Here is a 20,339-nt window from a genome sequence, read left to right as displayed (position 1 = left end):
TACAATGATTAATTAGAGAGCAATTGATAAGATTAAATGTGTTTATTAAATTCTCTTTTTTTCGGTAATAAAATAATTATAATCGTTGCATATAATCGATACTCGGAAATAATAGTAAGAGGTATATATATGGTATACATATACGTATGCACACACACACACACACACACACACGTGTATATAACACAATATACAAACACACGTTACAATAATCTATTCGATCAATGTATTAATATAACATTGTTTACTTATTCACTGTTTATTAGCACTATTATATTATTCTATTATTCTTCTTCAAGTTTAATAGTTTACATAGGAACTTCATATTTTCTTACAAATTCATTTACAAATCAGTATAAATCAGTCTTATCATGTTGCATTTCTAATAAGCGTAAGTGCGCTCTTTGTTAACAGCTTGTGACAAATTATTGTATTCCATGTAATATATCAAAGAATTTTCTTTGGTTTTTTTCATAAAATAGTTCTTGTCAAAGCTGTGAACTCTCAGTGTGGCATTTGTATAAAGAAGTTATGTTGTTTATATACACACACGCACGCACACATACAGACATGAAAAATTAAGTTAAATATTCTTTTTTTATGTATAATATATGTATAGGATTCGTGAAAAAAATTGGGTCTTTAGGTTATGAATGTCTACTTGTATAAAATGGAAATGCTTGCTCCCACATAAACATTTTGCATAATAATACTCCGTTTATAATAAAACATGCAAAAATATGACTATAGAAATATACAATATTGATATATAATAATAATTAAAAATAATGTGAAACTATATTATAATACTGCAAAAAAGAAAATATGTATATAACATATTTCTTCTTTTATAAAAATGGTTTTTACTATTTTTGATTATTTTATTTACTTTGTAATAACAAAGAAAACTCAATGTATTTTCTCTTTAGAATATTATTTTAGTTTCACACACGCGCGCGCAACCACACATACATACAGTCTCGCGTTTCTCATTTGTACTTATTAATAATTATATTAATACCTTATTATAATATCTTATAAAATAATTATTACATAAACAGACACATTTTCTGGAAAATTATTATTTAAAAAAAAAAAAAAATATATATATTAAAAACAATCCGATCTCAGCACATTTTGAATCACAGTACTGTTTTCTTGTAAAATATATAAATCTTCAGTCGATGATCCAGGTAATTCGATCATTTTTTCCAAACTTTTGATTGTATCATTATTTTGTACATTTTCATTATATACATATTGACTAATGTTCTGTTGATTATTACTATCTTTTTCTTTATTAATATCTTTGGATATCACATTATTGGCAGTCTCTTCAGATTTCGAAATTAATGATCCATTACTCTTCTTATCTGTATTCATAGATGTGTTAAGAGTATCGTAATCATTAGTCTTTCTAATATATTTAGTCCTTCCTTTGTTCTTTAAAAGATTTTTTAATTCAGGATTGGCTAAAAAGCTTTTACAACGTTTGGTATGTATTTTCATATTATCCCGACGATTGAAAGCCTTGTTACAACCAGGACAATGGAATCTAAAATATGTATATATCTAAAATAAATATCTAAATAATATGTGATAAAATATAATTATCATAGATTGAGTTGGAATTTGTTAAACAAAAAAAAAATATATAATTTCCTTTATGAATCATATTTACCTTATTTCACTATGTACTGCCATATGTGCAGCAAGATGCGATTGTTGAGCAAAAGATTTTTCACAATTGTTACATTTATACTTTCTAATGCCTTCATGTTTTAAAAGATGTTCTTTTAATATATGACTGCTTTTATATACATTAGGACATAAATCACATTTATATTTAGCAGCTGCATGGACCTGTACAAAATAAAAATGAAAGATATTTTTTAAAATGTGAAGAAAAAAGAGAATAAGATATAAATTGTAAACTTACACACACGCGCGCACACACACACGCACACGCACACGACATGCATGCACACACGCACAATAAAATATTATATAAAAGAAATTTACATTTTTATGATTTAGCAATGTTTTTCTGGATTTTAGAACTTTTCCACAAATATTGCATGTATAATCACGTGTATGAATATTTTTCATATGCTGTTCTAATGCTGTTTCATTAGATAAATAAGCAGAGCAAAGCTTACACATCACAACTTTATCTTTGTTATGAATAAGCATATGAGCTCGCATTCTCCCTCTTGAATAAAATTCTTTTCCACAAACATTGCAATGTATATCCTATTTGATAATAAGACAATTAGTGACAAATATACAAATATACATATATAAATAACACAATTTCGTCATATACAATAAAACTTGATTACAATAATTAATAATATTATTTTGACTACAATGCTAGATCTCAAATTTTATTTTAAAAATGTTTCTTTGGCATAATATTCTGATCAAGTTTTAGTATTTATTTATTTATTTGTTTTGTTACGTTACCTTTACTGGTTTATGTGTCGTGTTATGGTAACTCAATACTTGACGACTACAACTAGCAAAATCACAAATCTTACATTTGAATGGTCGGGCACCTGTATGAGTATTTAAATGTTCTTCCAAAAGGACTGCAGTGACATATCGTTTTTCGCAGAGATGACACGCAAACGGTTTTATTTTTAAATGACGTTTTCTAATATGGCAACGTACATTGCTTATAGTTACTGTTGAAAAATCACAAGCCGTACATTTATAGGGTCTCATTTTTAAATGAGCCCAAATATGAACCTTAAAGTATAAATCATGTGTGTATTTAGATATTTTAATTTGTTTATCGTCTTTTAAATATATAATATTATCAAGTATAATAAAAATAATAATTTCTCTTATTTATGTTATAAAATTTGAGTTATATATATATACCTGACATTTGTCCAATCTAGGATACATTAATCCACAAATATTACACTGAATAGTTCTTTTATCAGTAACTGTTAGATTTTGTTCAACAATGTTAGAATCAACAACTGACATATCTACTTTATAGTATTTCTCAATTTCTATTTTCTGCTCGTCGCTTATTAATTCAGAAATTTTCCCAAATTTTCCATTTTTTCTGTACCGTTCATTTAAATTATTCTTAGGCTCTAATTGTTGAGATGTTTCTGAAGATATATTTTTTTCAGAATTATGTTGTATTTTTTCTCTTTGTAATTGTACTTCATTAGGTACTTCTAATGAAGAGTTTGAAACTTGTGTTTGCATTTGTTCTGTAGGACATTTACTATTTCTTATGGATTTAGAAATCGAAGCAGCTTTGGATATGTGAATATGATTCACTATCGAATTTGCGTTAATTTGTTGACTTGATTCTGCTTCATCTCCAGGTGGAGGACTTGTATTCAATACAATTTCATCTTTCTCAGATTTTGGCTTATATGGTTCCTGTAATAATGTATCATTAGAAGCCCACACAAATTGATTTGATTGTAAAACTTGTATTTTATGTGGTATAACATCATCAGAATTTTCTTTTTTTATTTCAGTCATATTACTTTTACTTGAATGGCATTTCACTTTTTTAGATAAATTATTTTTGTTCTCTTCGTGCATATTGTTATTATCCATACTGTCTTTATTATTATCATGGTTTTTATTGCATAATACTTCTATTTTGTTTGAATGAATAATAGATTGATTTTCACTAATACAGGATTCTTTGGAAGACTCTTTAGTGTTAGACATGGACGGAATATCAGCTTTGGTTGTATTTGTATCGTCATGAGATGGTATTACTCTTGACTTTACATTGTTGAGTCTTTTAAGATTAAGGGAATCACTTAAAGATTTATCAATATAACTTTTACGTCTTGTTTTTTTGATCAAGGAAGAATTAATCTGATTACTTGCACTTCTTGTTTTTCTTAATGTTACTTTTCTCATTCTATTTTCTTTTTCACACTGATTACTTATTATACTTTTATCTATTTTAACATTTGTTGAAGATTTTTGAGAAAGTTTGATCAATGGCTTTTCGTTTGAAGAAAAACTTTTCTCCGATTTTGTAACGTTACTGCAATTTCTTTTATCGTTTAATTCATTTACTTCCTTTATATTTGATTGTTTGACAGTAACAAAACTGTTTGAATTTTCAACTGAACAAACATTGGATTGATCTAATTCACTTTTTGAACGATTTTTATAACTACTTGATTGATGATATTTTCTAGGAGAAGGAAAAGCATTTTCTTTATCAGATTCGGCATCGTTTTCCATGTGAACTACATTGATTACATCTTTTACAATTTTAATTTGCTAGAAAAAAAAATAAAAAATGTATAATTTTAATATAACTCATAATAATAAATAAATTAAATATCTTACATTAGTTAACAGCTTTTTTTGAGTATGATGACAAAGGTCATAAAAATCACATAGAAATTCCAAAGTTCCTAAGCATCGTACACATACTATTTGTGGTAATCCATCATTTTGTTGAATCTGAAACATTTTAAAGAAATTTTATTTCACTTTAAATTAATAATCGTTATAATAGAAATTTTTTTTTAAGTATAATTTAATACATACAATCTCATATGATGAATTTGATTTGTAGAATTTGAATAAATTATTATTTCATTTGAAATATTATCTTCTTCCATAAATAATTAATAGGCATATAAGAAATAAACAAATATTAGACCCCAAAATATTATATCTTTATTAAGACAGCCATGGAATCGAAAAACATGTTGATTGTCAAAAAAAAATCACTATTTCCTATTTACTTAGCATCATTAACATATTCTCATTAATGTCCATGCCAATAATTTTTTATATTGGCCAAAAGTACAATATTCTCTTTTCTCAAAAAAATATTTCAAGTTGCATAAACATTTTATAAAATAGAAATTTTTTCTTATCACTGAAATAGTTTCGGAGAAGTATTCTGTATGTGTGTGTGTGTGTGTGTGTGCGTGCGTGCGCACATATATATATATATATATATATATATATATATATATATATAATGATATATACACACGCATGTATCTTATAAGTGAAAAATGATATCATATTACATGAAGCAGCAGCTTCTTCATTTTTGTTTAAGAAGCATTAATAATCTATTGTTTTCTTTTTCCTTAATAACAATATTAATCAAAATATCATTCCAAATTTGAATGTTATTATTAGATATCACTTTGTTACATTGTATTCATTATATTTTCAAACCTATGATTACATTTTACTAAGAAATTCTCAATTAAGGCACTTACATTTCACTGTATCTTTTCACATAGTGCATAAAACAATTTATAAGAAAAATCTATAAATTATTTTATGTTTATATGTATAATTCGGGGGCAGTTCATCGTTTCATATTATTTTGATATAATAATCTGTATATAATAAAATATATATGCAAAAATATAGTATATATGTACCATATTTTTTTTATGAAGACCTCAAAAATTTAGTTATCTGAAATACTCTTATATGTAAAAAATATATAGAAAATTTTTTTTCGCTCTTTTCTCCTTCACTCTGCTACTCTAACATTTAGAGTATTCTTTTTTTGGAAGCCCTATACATACTATACAATTTTAAGTTCCTGAACACATCATGTAGTGCTATAGAAAAAACATTAGTGCGTGACCAATACAATCTTTGGAAACAAATTTCTATTGTATGTTTCTTTTGGCGTTATAAAAGGGAATTTTTGTTATTAAACCACATGTGATCCAAATATTAATAATAATCGTAATCTATTAAACCTGTCGTACAATGTTGAAATATGCAATTATTTGCTATTAAATAAATTTATATTGTTTCTTTTTAGTTGAAAAAAACTATCTCTAATATATATCATACCTTTATTACAAACAAATACTAACAAAAACAAATTTTTGTGATAATAAAAATCATATACACTATAATAATTACCAAATAGTATTAAAATTAAAGAAAAATTAAAAAGAATTTAAAAATATATATATAAAAAAAAAAAAAAAAAAATTTACATGTTTTTTTGAAATCCAAATTAAATCAGTCGTTATCTTCGTCTATATATTAGAAAATGCGATCTATATGACATAAAATTGCTAGATAATTGATCTATTTATGATTTAGTAAATCAAGTGATTTACCAAACATCTAAACAGACAATTTGTAAATATAGAAAGATGTAAAAAAAAAAAAAGAAAAAAAGTAGACCATTTACTATATTTATCTTTCTCCTTTTGTTTAATTAATACTGTAAAGCTTGTTGAAAATTAAATTAAATTTATTGCATAATAGAAAAGAAAAAATTAATGGAAACAAAAATGTTTCTTTTTCATTCTATTAACGCGATGAATTTTATAAAATTGCAATACAAACTATTCGTATTCTATAAATCACATATTAAATTTGCCAATTCACTGTGTATCAATCTTTCATGTTATTTAATATAGAGTTTAAGTATCTAACATCATTTTAATTGCAACTTCAATAAATTCACTATATTTTTTTATGCACACACGTATTATTAACTAAATGTATATAATCAAATAAATGTGAAAAGAATACTATAACATGTCAAATGCATAACTATAACATAATATACAAATAGTAATACATAAAAGTAAAGAATAATAAACTAAATTATGAAATGAAGTCAGTGACACATTTGCATCATTATAAACAAAAGCATATCAAATTGATGACTATCAAATAATATTTAGGCAATAGCAAAAAAGTAAATTTCTAATACCATGAATGATGTATACAGTTTCCCTAATTTATCCCTAGTATTATTTTTCTTTCTTTCTCAATGATGTATACAATATCTCTAATATTAGAAAAACTTATTTCTATTTTTGACAATGGTCTAAATGAGCTTCACAATAATACGCATGCATTTTATATACATGTATCAATCTTAGATTGCATTTTCCAATAATCATTTAATATTCTACTTGGAAAATTCATAATTCATAAATGAGTTTGCATAATATAAAGATCATTGCTACTTCTCATTCGATGCACTTGATGTTTCATCAGTACTGGAAATAGTTTTTTGTTTGTTATCAGTCTTTTTTATTTCAAAATGTCTTTTCCTATGTACTTTCATATTATCACGTCTATTAAACTTTCTTCCACATTCTGGACAAGCATGTGTCTTTTCACCATGTACATGACGATGCGCTGCAAGGTGACTAGCTTGTGCGAAAGTGGCTCCGCATTTTTGGCAAATGTGCTTTCTCAAGCCTTCGTGTTTTAATAAGTGCTCGTTTAGGAATGCTTTTGATGCGTACCTATTATTGCAAACATTGCATATAAAGGGCTTAGGATTGGAGTGCTGCAGTACATGCGCTTTATATTTAGATGCTACCTTAAACGTTTTACTACAAATCTCACAAGTGTATGTTGTTGCATGTCTCGTTTTTATATGTTCATTTAACACTGATAAACTAGAGTAAAGATTATAACAAAATCGACATCTAAAATTACGACGATTTTTTAAATGAACACTGGCGATATGACTAAGTAAACGCGTGCGATATGGAAATACTTTGCCACAGTACTCACAAGCCAGATTTTGTGGTGGTAAGTGTGATTTTCTATGAATTTGCAAGGACACTTTATGATGATAACTTTGCCCACATTCCGTACAACTGTAAGGTCTTATTCCTTTATGGACATTATCATGTTCAGTCAAATAAAATTTGGATTTAAATCTTTTTGGACATTTTGGACATTGTATTGGCCTAGGATTAGTATGCGAACATCTAATATGCTTCATTACATCAGATTTACAAACAAATTTCGCGTTGCAAAGAATACAAGTATATTGCTTAATTCCAAGATGAGTTTTAACATGAACTGTGCATTTATCTTTACGTTCATAAAATTTTTTACAAAGTTTACAAACATATCCATTTTGATTGTCAGCCACAATGTGTTCTACGTTATCATCTACGCGTATTTCTTCCCCGTCAATCCTAAATAATTCTTCAGGATTTTGTGAATTTTCCAGTCTCTGTTCGAATTCAGTTAAGTCCTTTAACTTGATTGAATTATTTTTCGAATTCCCACTAATAATAGAACTAATTATACTATTTGCTTCTACACTGTTATGATTTTCAAGTAAGTCTACAATAGCAGTGTCTACCAAACACGAGCCTTGATCTGGAAACACTTTTGCTCGTACTGTAGCTATACTATCACACTTTTTCTTACACAATTCTACAGTAAAACTAATGTCTTCTGCATCATTATGGCGATTTCTTGATTCTTTTACAGAAACTTCAATATTTGGTGAGCCTGAGACAATAGTAAGGAGCTTGTTCAGTGCTGTCGTTGGAATTTGAATAGTGTGAGAATCTTGTTGCTTTCCACTTTGCTTTTCAACATTTTCATTTGTATTATTGCGACAGTGAATATTATTATCTGGAGAAACAGTGTTATGACTTCTTAAACGATTTGCAATTGGAGTGTCCGATTCATTATCTGCAGAATTCTGGGTAGTCGTTACATCTGCACTTTGTCTACTTCTAAGCCAACGTGTATGAGAAACTTCAGGATGTTGAACGGTCTGTGATCCTTCCACTTTCTGTTGATTATCTTCAGTAGCTTGATCTTTGGAAGTGTCATCACTATCCTTTAATGTGTGTTGATGACTTCTTAGATTTCTTTGTGATTTTGTATGATTTCTGACAACACGTTGATCTACTTCCTTTACAGTCTCGCTAGGCGAAGAATTAAGATTCTTGTCAATACTATTATTATTATTTGCTGATGTACTTGGTATAGCATCTTCTTTCTTTACTTCAGCCTAGGAATAGATCGAATTAAACATAAATGGGTATCAAGAATCAAATCTAATGCAATTTTTATTTTAAAAACAATTTACTTTCATGCCTTCCTTAATAAGAACATGCTTATGCGCAAATAATTAAATAAAATATATGAACCATTCATATGATTTGTAATATCATAATTTTTTTCCATCTTATTTGCATATAATATATTTAATAACTTTGCTATTTAAAAACTTAAAAGAAAACATGAAAGATTAATCTTATTTATAAACTCTTATTTAAAACTCTGTACGTTATAAAGAAAAATTAGCTTCGATATATAAAATTATGCATTTTTTATTAAATAAAAAATATAAAACCTACATCATTAAACTTCCAATATTTTGCTCAAATGTAAGGCATAAACAAGATTATGTATTTTAGTTGCATCCTAAGAGAGCGGTAGAGCAGTACATAAAATAAAATGCTCACTTACAATCTCTGTTAAGGGTGGTAGATTGTATCGATCGCGTAACACTTGTTGGGTGCGTAGACACTCCTCTTGGAAGTCACAAACGAATTCGAGTTTGCCCAGACATTGAAGACAGATCGCCTTGGGCAGAGGATCCTTTTCATCTATCTGTGATTTAAACAAAATACCTAAGTACTAAGAATGTAATGCACTCTTGAGAAGGATCGTGTTTCTGAGTTCAAATTGAAGAGTTTCATAATTAAGAAAAAAAGAAAACATAGGTATTTTAAGATACCTATAATCGTGAAAGGGTAAGAAAACTATATATATATATGTATCTAAGTCTGAACCCTACCGCTCTATAGACACAACATTATAGAAAAAAGAAAATACGATACCCATTATATGTTTAAACAATGAAATCTTATCTTAACATGGTTACAATAAGATATACTTATATCTATATGTGACAAACATTTATATAGCGCATATATAATTCTATTCATTGTATATATGACTTAATACTAAAATTTATACAAGAGCCAATTTGTCCTATATAAATATTATTTATTTATTTATTTATTTATTTATTTATTATTGTAGAATTTTATACATAATGAATAAATTCAATAGAATTATAGCTAATAAAAATCATTTCGCTTTAGTACATTGTTTTAAATATTATCAGCGAGATAAATAATGTATAAAGATACAATATTCGTAATTAATTATAATAATTTATATTAGTGTGCAACCCACACACACACACACATCAAAAAACTTCTCACGTTTCCCTACTTTACGGCCATTTTTCTAGTCCCCTCCCCTAACCCTCAAGAAGCAACGAGGGCCCGGACCCCATAGCTCATACATTCACCGTTGCTCTTACCTTAAATATTACTTACCAGAATGTTGATCTTTGAATGTATTTTCAAGCCGAGTAACCTTTTCGTCCCTTCTTCTCCAAACACATCAATGTAAATGCTTTCACGTTGTCCACATAGTCTGCAAACCTGAGCTTCTTCTTCTTCCAACTCCATTTTTATTTATCTCTGAAGGCTGTCTGAATACGCTTCTGACTACTTAACTAGTTGAAAAACAACGCTAACTTTTCGATAGTACTGATTTCTTAATTATGCCGATCATCTGCTTTCTCCCTCTCTTTTTTCAATCTAATCAATTCCATAAAACATTTTCTCCAAATGTTTAAATGAAATATATAAGAAATAAATAAATAAAAAAAAAAATTAAACTCGGAACGTTAACGTTACCATTTATCCTCGCTCGACTACGGGGATGCGATCACGCTCGACACAGCAGTCGTTTTGATTATCCCCACTATTCGCCTTATTCCTCCTCTAAATATAAATTTCTACCAATGAAATGCGACAAAATTATAGAGCAGAATTACCGATTATTCGATTGGTCAAGCACATGCCGTGTGTTCTTTCGTAGTAACCAATCACGAAACGCTAGAGAAAAAGATGGTAGACAAATCAATTGCATACATAATTGTCAGTTTATTATTAATTATAATTATTGTATATAATCAATAAATATTTTATTAGTCGGTTTATTATTAATTATAATTATTATATATAACTATTAAATATAAGAATCAATTAAAATTGTTTTCACGATACATATATATATATCATATGAGTTCTTTTCGATTAATTCTTATTGGCTCTATTGGGGGACAAGGGAGTCTATCCTAAATTGTAAACATGATTTAATTTTTTTTTATTTTATAAATATTGTATTCATATATATAATCCCGGAATAATAAAGAAATAAAAATATAACATATTCATTTTTAAAGAGCTAAACAATAATTATCTTGTATTATATTTCTTTTTATCAAATATGATTGGCTACTATGTTTCCATGGTAACGAAACAGTGCCGTAACAAAAGCGTTCACCTTCCGGGCACAAATTGGGCACCTACAATAAATTTAACAATGAATCATATATATGTATAATATAGGTGGCATAATCTACTTCCGTAAATAAGTTGTAATACTTTCCACTTGATGAAAAAAAAGAAAATAAGATAAAAGACTATTGCTAAAAATTCTACTTAAACTTATACAATATAAAAAATATGGATGAAGCATTGTTATAATTTAATGTTTTTTTACAGTTTAAAGTGACCAACAGAGAATCAGCAAATAAAGTTACCTTATTCAGAACTGTAGATATTTTGAAACGCGTATATACATTCCTATGGTTGAGATTAGTTTAACTGTCAGTTGAAATATTAATGTAAGTAAAACAATATAGAAAATTTCATATGCAAACATTTTATCTAAATATTAAATATTGGAATAACTTAATATTAAAGAATTTTTTTCTTTTATTATATTTTTCTTCATTACAAATAGTTTTCATCTGGTACAATATAAACATTATCAAAAAATTTGTCTGATGATATGAATAGTGAATACGCTTATTAAATTTATAGCAACAAATAATTGTTCTATTATATCTAAGCACAATAAAATGACACGAAAAAAAAAGAATCTAAATACACTTATGAAAAAGTCATCAAATTATAAAACTATGATTGACACAAAAAGAAAAGCGTCATATGACAGGTTGATAACGTTAATTAAGGAAAGGTAATAAAAAACATTTTATATTATAATACAAATTCTAAATTAAAAAAATTATACTTGTAATATTTTTTACAGTAAGAAATGTCAAGTCAAGAAAGCAAAACAATCTGAACCAAGTCAGAAAGTATCAACATCTTTGTTGAATGATAGTGTAATCGTTTTAAGTGACAATGAAAATGAAGAAAGTGAAAAGGTGAAATATACCACTCAAGATAATAATACAGAAGGAACTGTACATTCTACACTTGGTCAACTTTTTAAATCTTTTCAATGCTTACGTAAAGCTAATGAACATGCTATTTCTAATAGAATTGTGAATAGTGCAGAAAATAATAAATTAAGAAGAAGAAGTATTATAGAATGTTCAAGTTTTGATACATCATGTTATGAAGTCTCGGATTCAACAAATATGAAATCTAAAGTTTTACATACCAGTTTTACTAATGAAAGTATGTAGGTTAATACAATCATCATAGTATTATAAGCATCTTTTAATATACCTATACTTAAATCTATTTCTTTATTTCAGAATCTTCAAATAATAAATTAAATGAATCTGTTGACGATATTGTTGTGGTATGGTCATCTATAAATAATTCATCGACAAATAAAAATATATCAAACAAAACAGATATAGAAGAAGATATTTCAGATGAAGAAAACCAACCACGACTTTTTATGTTAGATTATGATGGAGATCCTAGTAATTTAACATGTTTAAAATCAGCTCCAGAAGAACATAATAAGACAGCTAATAATGATAATGATCTACTATTTAATAAACCTGGCTTACAGTTACCTCATTGTTGTAAACCAAACTTTTCCATTAATGTAGAACCACAGAAAAATATGAGAAAGATCAGTGCAAAATTTTATGGTAAAAAATTGAATACTCAGCATGTTCAACCTGAAAAAGTGAATGATGCAGAGCAGAATAAAGCTAAGAAATTAAGAGAAATAATTATTGATGGCTGTAATGTTGCGATGGCGTGAGTTATATTAAATTTTATATTTAAAGTATTTTAATCATGTTTACAAAAAGTCATTTTTATATTTTAGACATACACATGGCAAATCATTCTCAGAAGCAGGATTGAAATTAGTGATAGATTATTTTCAACATAGAGGACATTCTGTTAAGGCATTTGTACCTCAACATAAACGATCTCTCTCTCATCCACTTCTTGAAAAGCTGTGGAAGGAAGGAACAGTTGTTTTTACACCAAGTAGAAATATTGCTGGTAAAAATATTACTCCTTATGATGATCGGTAAGTATTTATACATTCACATTTTCAATTTTAGAAATATATCATTTAACTTTGTTTATTGTATACAATATATTTATTTAGGTTTATATTGGAATATGCAACAATGTGCAAAGGCATAGTTGTTTCCTTAGATCAGTTCAGAGATTTATACACAGAAAAACCAGAATGGCGTGATACTATCGAAAATCGATTATTAGCACCAACTTTTGTGGGAAATTATGTTATGTTTCCTGATGATCCATTAGGAAGAGACGGTCCTACGCTGGCTCAATTTCTGAGACACGATTCATAATGTTGCTGTTGACTGAGAACTATCCTACACATTGACCATATAATATAAAATTTAAATAATTTATAAAATTAAATATTTCAAAGAGTGCGTTTAATTTGATAGTTTCTATAATTTTTGAAAAGTGATTTTTTTTTTGTATCATTATTTTCTTACAAGTCTTTTGAATTGAGTAGATAAGCACATTTATATATATAATGAAAAAAAAAAAAAAAAAATGGAAAAAGAAAAAAGAAAGAAAAATAATATAAGCACCTAATTTGTATAAACGAAGACAAACGTTTTACAACAATTTGGTTTTCTGTATAAATTAAATGATTATATATATATATAAAGAGAAGTTTGTGAAGTTTAAATAAGTACACAACAAAAATGGGATCTATTGTTTTTTATATCACACATAAGAAAAATCACTCCCCATAACATAATACGCTTCGTATTAAATTTTTATAAATCGAAAAACCATAAGACGAGTATATAAAAAAAATCTCTTAATTATAAAGATCAGAGAAAATATATAAATGTATATTTTTTATTACATATTCAAATATCTATTTAATGGTTTTTCGAATTATGAAAGTTAAGGGATATTTAACCATGTATATGTACATATACATATACTATATTCTTATACAACTGTATATATACGCGTATAGAATTTATTTATATAATAATAAATTAAAAGAGCAACTCTGATACAAATACAAAAGATCAATTGTACTATAATGATAGTAATTTTAAATTATAAGTTTAATTCCTACATTATATGATATAATTATAATTAAGATTATATAATATAATTATAATTAGGATTTATTCCATGTAGGTATCGAACACCACTTGCGAGATTTACGAACAAAATCCATACTTTCTTGTGCAGTTTCACGTGCTAATCGTTGCATCATATTTTCATCTTTTACATTTTGATGTGCATTCGATAAAACAGCTTCGTGTTCAAAAGCTGAGCTCACAGCTGAAATGAAAATATTTCACTTTTTATTTTATATACGTGTTTTTTAACAACAAGTTTATAGTTTTATAAATATTGTATGTGTGATATGTCTTACTCGAATTAGCAAATAATTTTTTTAACACATATTCATCGTCAGAAACTTGCGTAGATTCTTCGACATGTGATTTAACTAAACGTCGACCAATCAAATAAGATACATGTTCGCCTTCGAACAAAGCAGAAATATTATGCTTTTCAGTGCGTGATTTCTTTTTTTTCTGTTGATGTTTGTTATTAGGTTTATCATGCAATTTTATTTCATTAATATTGTCAGTAAAAAACTCAGTTGTCATCTTTGATTTTAATCGACTAACTTCTGAAATATCATCTTCTGTATTATCCACATTTGCATCAGACAAACATATTTGTTCTTTATTCATTAACTTCTCTTTTAAATGGTTTATTTTGGAAATTGAATTTGTATTAGAAGTTTGATTAGTTTTAAGATCATCTATTTCAATATTTGTATCATCAAGTTGTGTTGTGTTATTGTATTGAGTACTTACAATATTATTATTACTATTATTATTATTACTGTGATCAGAAGAAACGTTAGTCACATTCAAATTTACATTAATAGGATAAACTTCTTTGGATGCAGTTAAATTATTTTCATTATTACGTAAATTATTAGTTTTTATTTTACGAGCAATCTTAATATTGTCCTCTGGATCTACACGTGAATCGTCTATTTTTTTTTCAAGATCCTTTGTAATCACCTGCTTGCTTATATTTTTACTAAGAGTCGAAGCCAACTTCCTCATTTTTTTAATTTTATTTGAAGAGAATTTTAGTGAATTGGGTGTTAATTTAGAATCTTTAAATAATCGATCTGATTCAGAAGATTCCCCGTTTATAGGTTCATTTAGATTGAATAGTTCCACTAAATCTGTCGTTTTAAAAATTTTTCTCTGTCTTGGATCATCCAAAACTTTATTTGAAAGCAATAATTTAAAAATTTGCCTATGATATATCTGTAACACAAAAGAATTTCTTTTATTATTATTATTATTATTATTATTATTATTATTATTATTATTATTATTATTATTATTATTATTATTATTATTATTATTATTATTATTATTATTATTATTATTATTATTATTATTATTATTATTATTATTATTATTATTATTATTATTATTATTATTATTATTATTATTATTATTATTATTATTATTATTATTATTATTATTATTATTATTATTATTATTATTATTATTATTATTATTATTATTATTATTATTATTATTATTATTATTATTATTATTATTATTATTATTATTATTATTATTATTATTATTATTATTATTATTATTATTATTATTATTATTATTATTATTATTATTATTATTATTATTATTATTATTATTATTATTATTATTATTATTATTATTATTATTATTATTATTATTATTATTATTATTATTATTATTATTATTATTATTATTATTATTATTATTATTATTATTATTATTATTATTATTATTATTATTATTATTATTATTATTATTATTATTATTATTATTATTATTATTATTATTATTATTATTATTATTATTATTATTATTATTATTATTATTATTATTATTATTATTATTATTATTATTATTATTATTATTATTATTATTATTATTATTATTATTATTATTATTATTATTATTATTATTATTATTATTATTATTATTATTATTATTATTATTATTATTATTATTATTATTATTATTATTATTATTATTATTATTATTATTATTATTATTATTATTATTATTATTATTATTATTATTATTATTATTATTATTATTATTATTATTATTATTATTATTATTATTATTGATTTTGTGTTACCTTTTCTTCGATTGTACCAGCAGTAATGAGTCTGTAAATAGTAACATTTTTATTTTGACCAATTCTCCAAGCACGTTCCCTTGCTTGTGCATCAGTTGCAGGATTCCAATCAGGATCATAAATAACTACACGATCTGCTCCAATTAAATTTACACCTAATCCTCCTACACGTGTTGTTAGTAGAAATATAAAATATGAGGTATTCTTTAAACATGAAAAGAATAATGTTATTTGTATTATTATCAACATCAAATATAAGAGAGAGAGAGAGAGAGAGAGAAAAGAAAGACAGAGAGAGAGAATGAATTATTCTACATACATTATTAAAGGTATAAATTGTTTCTTGACGTTGTGACATTGGTGTAGTGCCATCCATTCTTAAATAAGAATGATTCTCTCGTTGTAATAAAGATTCTAAAATATGCATCATCTGAAACAAAATAAATTTATTGTTCTGTATAGAGATTTTCATATGTTAAATTTTTAATAATAAGAAATATAATATATAAAAAATAAAACACATACAAACCTGTCTTCCTTGAGTGAATAGCAATACTCTATGTCCTTGTTTTTTCCATATTTTAAGTAAAGATTGTACTACAACCATTTTTCCTGCACGTTTCCAGTACCCAAATTTGTCTAAATCTTCTGACAAATCGATATCTTCATCAGAATCCTACATATTCATACGAACATATTCATTGTAATAATTTTACAAATTTTATATAATAATTTATTTATAATCCTACCATTTGATTTGTGTAAAGGTATAAGTCTGGATGATTGCATATTTTCCTAAGCGCAGATAAGGCTATTAACAAACGAGCTCTGTATCTTCCAGTTTCTTGAAAGGAACTTTTCTCGTGTAAGACAAACGATACATCCTCTGATAATAGATATTTTTTATATAATTTTCTCTGCTCATCTGTTAAACTACAAAATAATACCTGGAACGAAAATAAAATTAAGAATCTAATATTGATATAATTGTTCAACACAAGTATAATAAACATACTTGTTCATTTTTTTCTGGCAAGTTAAGATGACGTTTTACATCTGTTTTAGTTCTTCTAAGCAAATAAGGTGTAATAGCTTCCTTAAGCATAGTAGCTATTTGCAATGCTGTAGCTTGTTGAAGAGATGTAGCATTGGCATAGCCACCCCGAGTTATAGGAGCAGCACAATGCTCTAAAAATACAGGTAATGTGCCCAACTTACCAGGCAAGATAAAGTCGAATAAAGACCACAATTCTTTTAATGAATTTTGCATGGGACTACCAGTTAATAATAAACGATGTGGAGTAGAAAATTTTTTTACTGCTTTGCTTATCTATAAAAATTAAATTTAACAATTTCTTTTTTTTTATAGTAATATCAACATAACTATATATTCACCTTTGCTTGAGGATTTCTTATTTTATGCCCTTCATCAAGAATAACATAATGCCACTGAGTATTTGTAAGTAAATCTTCGTGTTTAAGCATACCTGAATATGATGTAATCAGTATACCACCAGTTTCTAAAGAATTTATTAAAATCTCAGGGTTCACTAAGGACAAATAAAAAATATCGTTAGATTGAAAAATATACAGCACAAAATATACACATACACACATACACATTTATATTTATAATATTCTTTATATTTTAAAATGCTTGCCATCATACGTTCCACATTGGTGTAATACAGCAACTCTTAAAATAGGCCACCAGTCATGAAAATGTTTTACCCACTGCTCCATCAAAGTTGCTGGACAAATAATTAACGTTGGTCCCAATCCTCTAAATCTACGCATTAAGATAAATATAAACTACCATTAAATAAAATTTTCTATAAATTTTATGTAAATTTTTACCTTCCACCATCAGAAAGTAATTCACTGCAATCCAAACCAGCTAGAAATGAAATAACTTGTATTGTTTTGCCCAATCCCATTTCATCTCCTAATAGACCACCTAAATTATGATTATGAAGTTCCCATAACCACTGGACTGAGACTTTTTGATATCTATAGAAAAAATTAACAAATTATATTTCTCTATCCCTTCGAACACTTCTATTTTAATTATTATATTTTTGATATTTTATATACCTATATAATCTTTTCCAAATAGATTGAGGTACTTTAAATAGATTATCCACCATATGTACAGATTCGTTTTTCATATTCTTATTTTTTTTTATTCTTAATAAGTAAATCTGTTCATCTCCATCATCTAATACTAAAAATACAAATCATATAAAAAAATGAAGACTGCATCTCTTATATTCATAATACATACTTTTTTTTGTACTAGTACATTTGAATTTTGAACTACTACGTTTTTTCTTAGAAGTAGATCTTCTTTGTTCCATATCTAAATGATAACACATTACATATAACTTTATTGATCTTTTTATTATAATTAGTAATTTATAAGTTTTTATTTTTAAATATATATAGAGAACTTACCAGATTCTCCTTCATCATCGCTAGGAAAATATTCACTTTCAGAATGATTTAGCTCACCATCAGACGTTGCATTGTCTTTAACGTCGCACTTTATAGATATATCTTCTTTTTCGCTTATATTAGAAGTACTAGCTAAATCTTTAATGGAATTTCTTTTTATTTGACTGGAACAACATCTAGAATTATTATTCCTTGACTTAACTGGTTTATAAGTTTCTATCTTCATCTTTTTATTTGGTATTAAATTATTTTCATCATTATTTAACGATTTTGATGATTTCTTCAAATGCTTTTTTTGTTTGGCAAGTTCAGCTTGTCTTTGAAAATACGTTTGAAGATCAAACAAATTCGACAATTTGCTAAGTGTTCTAGAAATATATAAAGATTCATTTTTATTTTATTATATCTTATCAAATATCATTGATATAAAAGTTTTATATACCCTTCTTGACTTTTTATCTTATGCTTCTCAATTGCTTGAAATGGTGTAATTTCTCCAATCTTAACTTGATCTTGTAACGGCTTTTCATTATCAGCAATAGCTATTTCAATATCATTGATTAATACATTATCTTTAAATTTCGATTGACCTGAATGTAATTCAGATAATTCTTTTATCTTTTTTGATGCTTCTTGAAAAATACTTTCTTCACTTTTCACTGATATAATCTATAAAAATACTTTGATGTACTTCAAGAAACAATGTATTTAATCACACGATTATTTCAAAACGAATCCAAATAATCTCACTATTATAATGGCAATATGATATAATACGTATAAATTTTTATGTGATATAAATTACTAATTGAATATACATAGATGTAAGTATAAAATATTGTATATAATAAAAATTAAAAACGTTCAATTTATAATTTGTTAGATGATAAACTTAACCTTAATCGACGAATTAATATCCAAGTCCTGTGTAGTTTCATTCCACGTTTCTTTTTCATTAAATTTATTTATTGGTACATAACAATCCTCCATAGTGCACTGGATAGAAAAGATAGATTCTAATAGAATAAATAGTAAAGAAAAACCTAAGATTTTTTTTATTGAACTTTATTTCAAAATTTGAAGTAACTCATAGAGGTAGGACTTGTATGAAATTTTTTATATACATATGTATATTCGACAATGTAAATATACATATATAAGATACCGGTGAACCATAAACATAATGTAATCTAAAATTACTTTTACAAAAAAAACTACGTAAATATTTCTTTATATAATAATAAATATCAAATAAAATTAATGACCATTAATAAAATGTTTTCCAAAACTTTTATTTTATATATCAAATTTCATTCTTAATAAATTTTCTAATTTATCAATCATGATTGCGATTTGTATTTTTGCTTTTATATTAATATTCATGAAAACATTCTCGAAGTATAGTAAATGCGTTGATGACTGCTTGCATAATCCTTTAAGGTTGTTCATCGCTCCTGGTTTATAATGGTTTACGCCAACAATGAGAAAATGTGTAATTTTTGATCGATTTTGACAAACAGGGTCTAATTTTAAAGACGAAGAATTAATCTAGGACTCTGCTTTTTTGAATTCTTGAAAAAATTTTATTTTCTTTGAAAAAAATCATGTTAAAGAATAGTATTTTTT

General features: G+C 25.7%; 3 protein-coding genes across 11 annotated transcripts; 1 reads left to right on the top strand and 2 right to left on the bottom strand.

Moving 5' to 3' along the window:
• Positions 1-27: 27 nt before the first annotated feature.
• On the bottom strand, positions 28-10,524 carry LOC127072960 (zinc finger protein 37-like). 6 transcript variants are annotated; one of them, XM_051013862.1, is made up of 7 exons: positions 10,125-10,524; positions 4,348-4,464; positions 2,887-4,278; positions 2,467-2,751; positions 2,023-2,253; positions 1,682-1,863; positions 28-1,555 (listed from the first exon to the last, which is right to left on the bottom strand). In XM_051013862.1, the coding sequence occupies exons 1-7, from the start codon at positions 10,257-10,259 to the stop codon at positions 1,111-1,113; spliced, it is 2,787 nt and encodes a 928-aa protein (XP_050869819.1). In that variant the 5' UTR covers positions 10,260-10,524; the 3' UTR covers positions 28-1,110. The 6 variants fall into 6 exon arrangements, 5 of the variants coding, with proteins under 5 accessions (XP_050869819.1, XP_050869820.1, XP_050869821.1 ...); XM_051013863.1 differs by lacking the exon at positions 10,125-10,524 and adding an exon at positions 4,552-6,978; XM_051013864.1 differs by having other exon boundaries at positions 1,372-1,572.
• A 669-nt stretch (positions 10,525-11,193) lies between these two features.
• LOC127061867 (NEDD4-binding protein 1-like) lies at positions 11,194-13,772 on the top strand. Of its 2 annotated transcripts, none has more exons than XM_050989322.1 (6): positions 11,194-11,485; positions 11,685-11,841; positions 11,914-12,287; positions 12,368-12,827; positions 12,898-13,107; positions 13,189-13,772. In XM_050989322.1, the coding sequence occupies exons 2-6, from the start codon at positions 11,723-11,725 to the stop codon at positions 13,397-13,399; spliced, it is 1,374 nt and encodes a 457-aa protein (XP_050845279.1). In that variant the 5' UTR covers positions 11,194-11,485; positions 11,685-11,722; the 3' UTR covers positions 13,400-13,772. The 2 variants fall into 2 exon arrangements, with proteins under 2 accessions (XP_050845279.1, XP_050845278.1); XM_050989321.1 differs by having other exon boundaries at positions 11,605-11,841.
• A 267-nt stretch (positions 13,773-14,039) lies between these two features.
• Positions 14,040-20,243, bottom strand: LOC127061865 (DNA excision repair protein ERCC-6-like). 3 transcript variants are annotated; one of them, XM_050989314.1, is made up of 16 exons: positions 19,979-20,240; positions 19,611-19,709; positions 19,156-19,382; positions 18,714-19,081; positions 18,544-18,618; positions 18,354-18,483; positions 18,117-18,269; positions 17,921-18,048; positions 17,655-17,809; positions 17,275-17,589; positions 17,009-17,206; positions 16,789-16,935; positions 16,579-16,689; positions 16,260-16,463; positions 14,464-15,382; positions 14,040-14,369 (listed from the first exon to the last, which is right to left on the bottom strand). In XM_050989314.1, exons 1-16 carry the CDS (start codon positions 19,979-19,981, stop codon positions 14,203-14,205), a joined length of 3,399 nt encoding a protein of 1,132 aa, XP_050845271.1. In that variant the 5' UTR covers positions 19,982-20,240; the 3' UTR covers positions 14,040-14,202. The 3 variants fall into 3 exon arrangements, with proteins under 3 accessions (XP_050845271.1, XP_050845272.1, XP_050845273.1); XM_050989316.1 differs by lacking the exon at positions 14,040-14,369 and having other exon boundaries at positions 14,569-14,724; positions 14,915-15,382; positions 19,979-20,243; XM_050989315.1 differs by lacking the exon at positions 19,979-20,240 and having other exon boundaries at positions 19,611-19,856.
• Positions 20,244-20,339: the final 96 nt, after the last annotated feature.

This window comes from Vespula vulgaris, chromosome 2, assembly GCF_905475345.1.
Source record: "Vespula vulgaris chromosome 2, iyVesVulg1.1, whole genome shotgun sequence".
In the NCBI taxonomy this organism is placed as follows: domain Eukaryota; kingdom Metazoa; phylum Arthropoda; class Insecta; order Hymenoptera; family Vespidae; genus Vespula; species Vespula vulgaris.
This window is presented reverse-complemented; position numbering and strand designations above follow the sequence as displayed.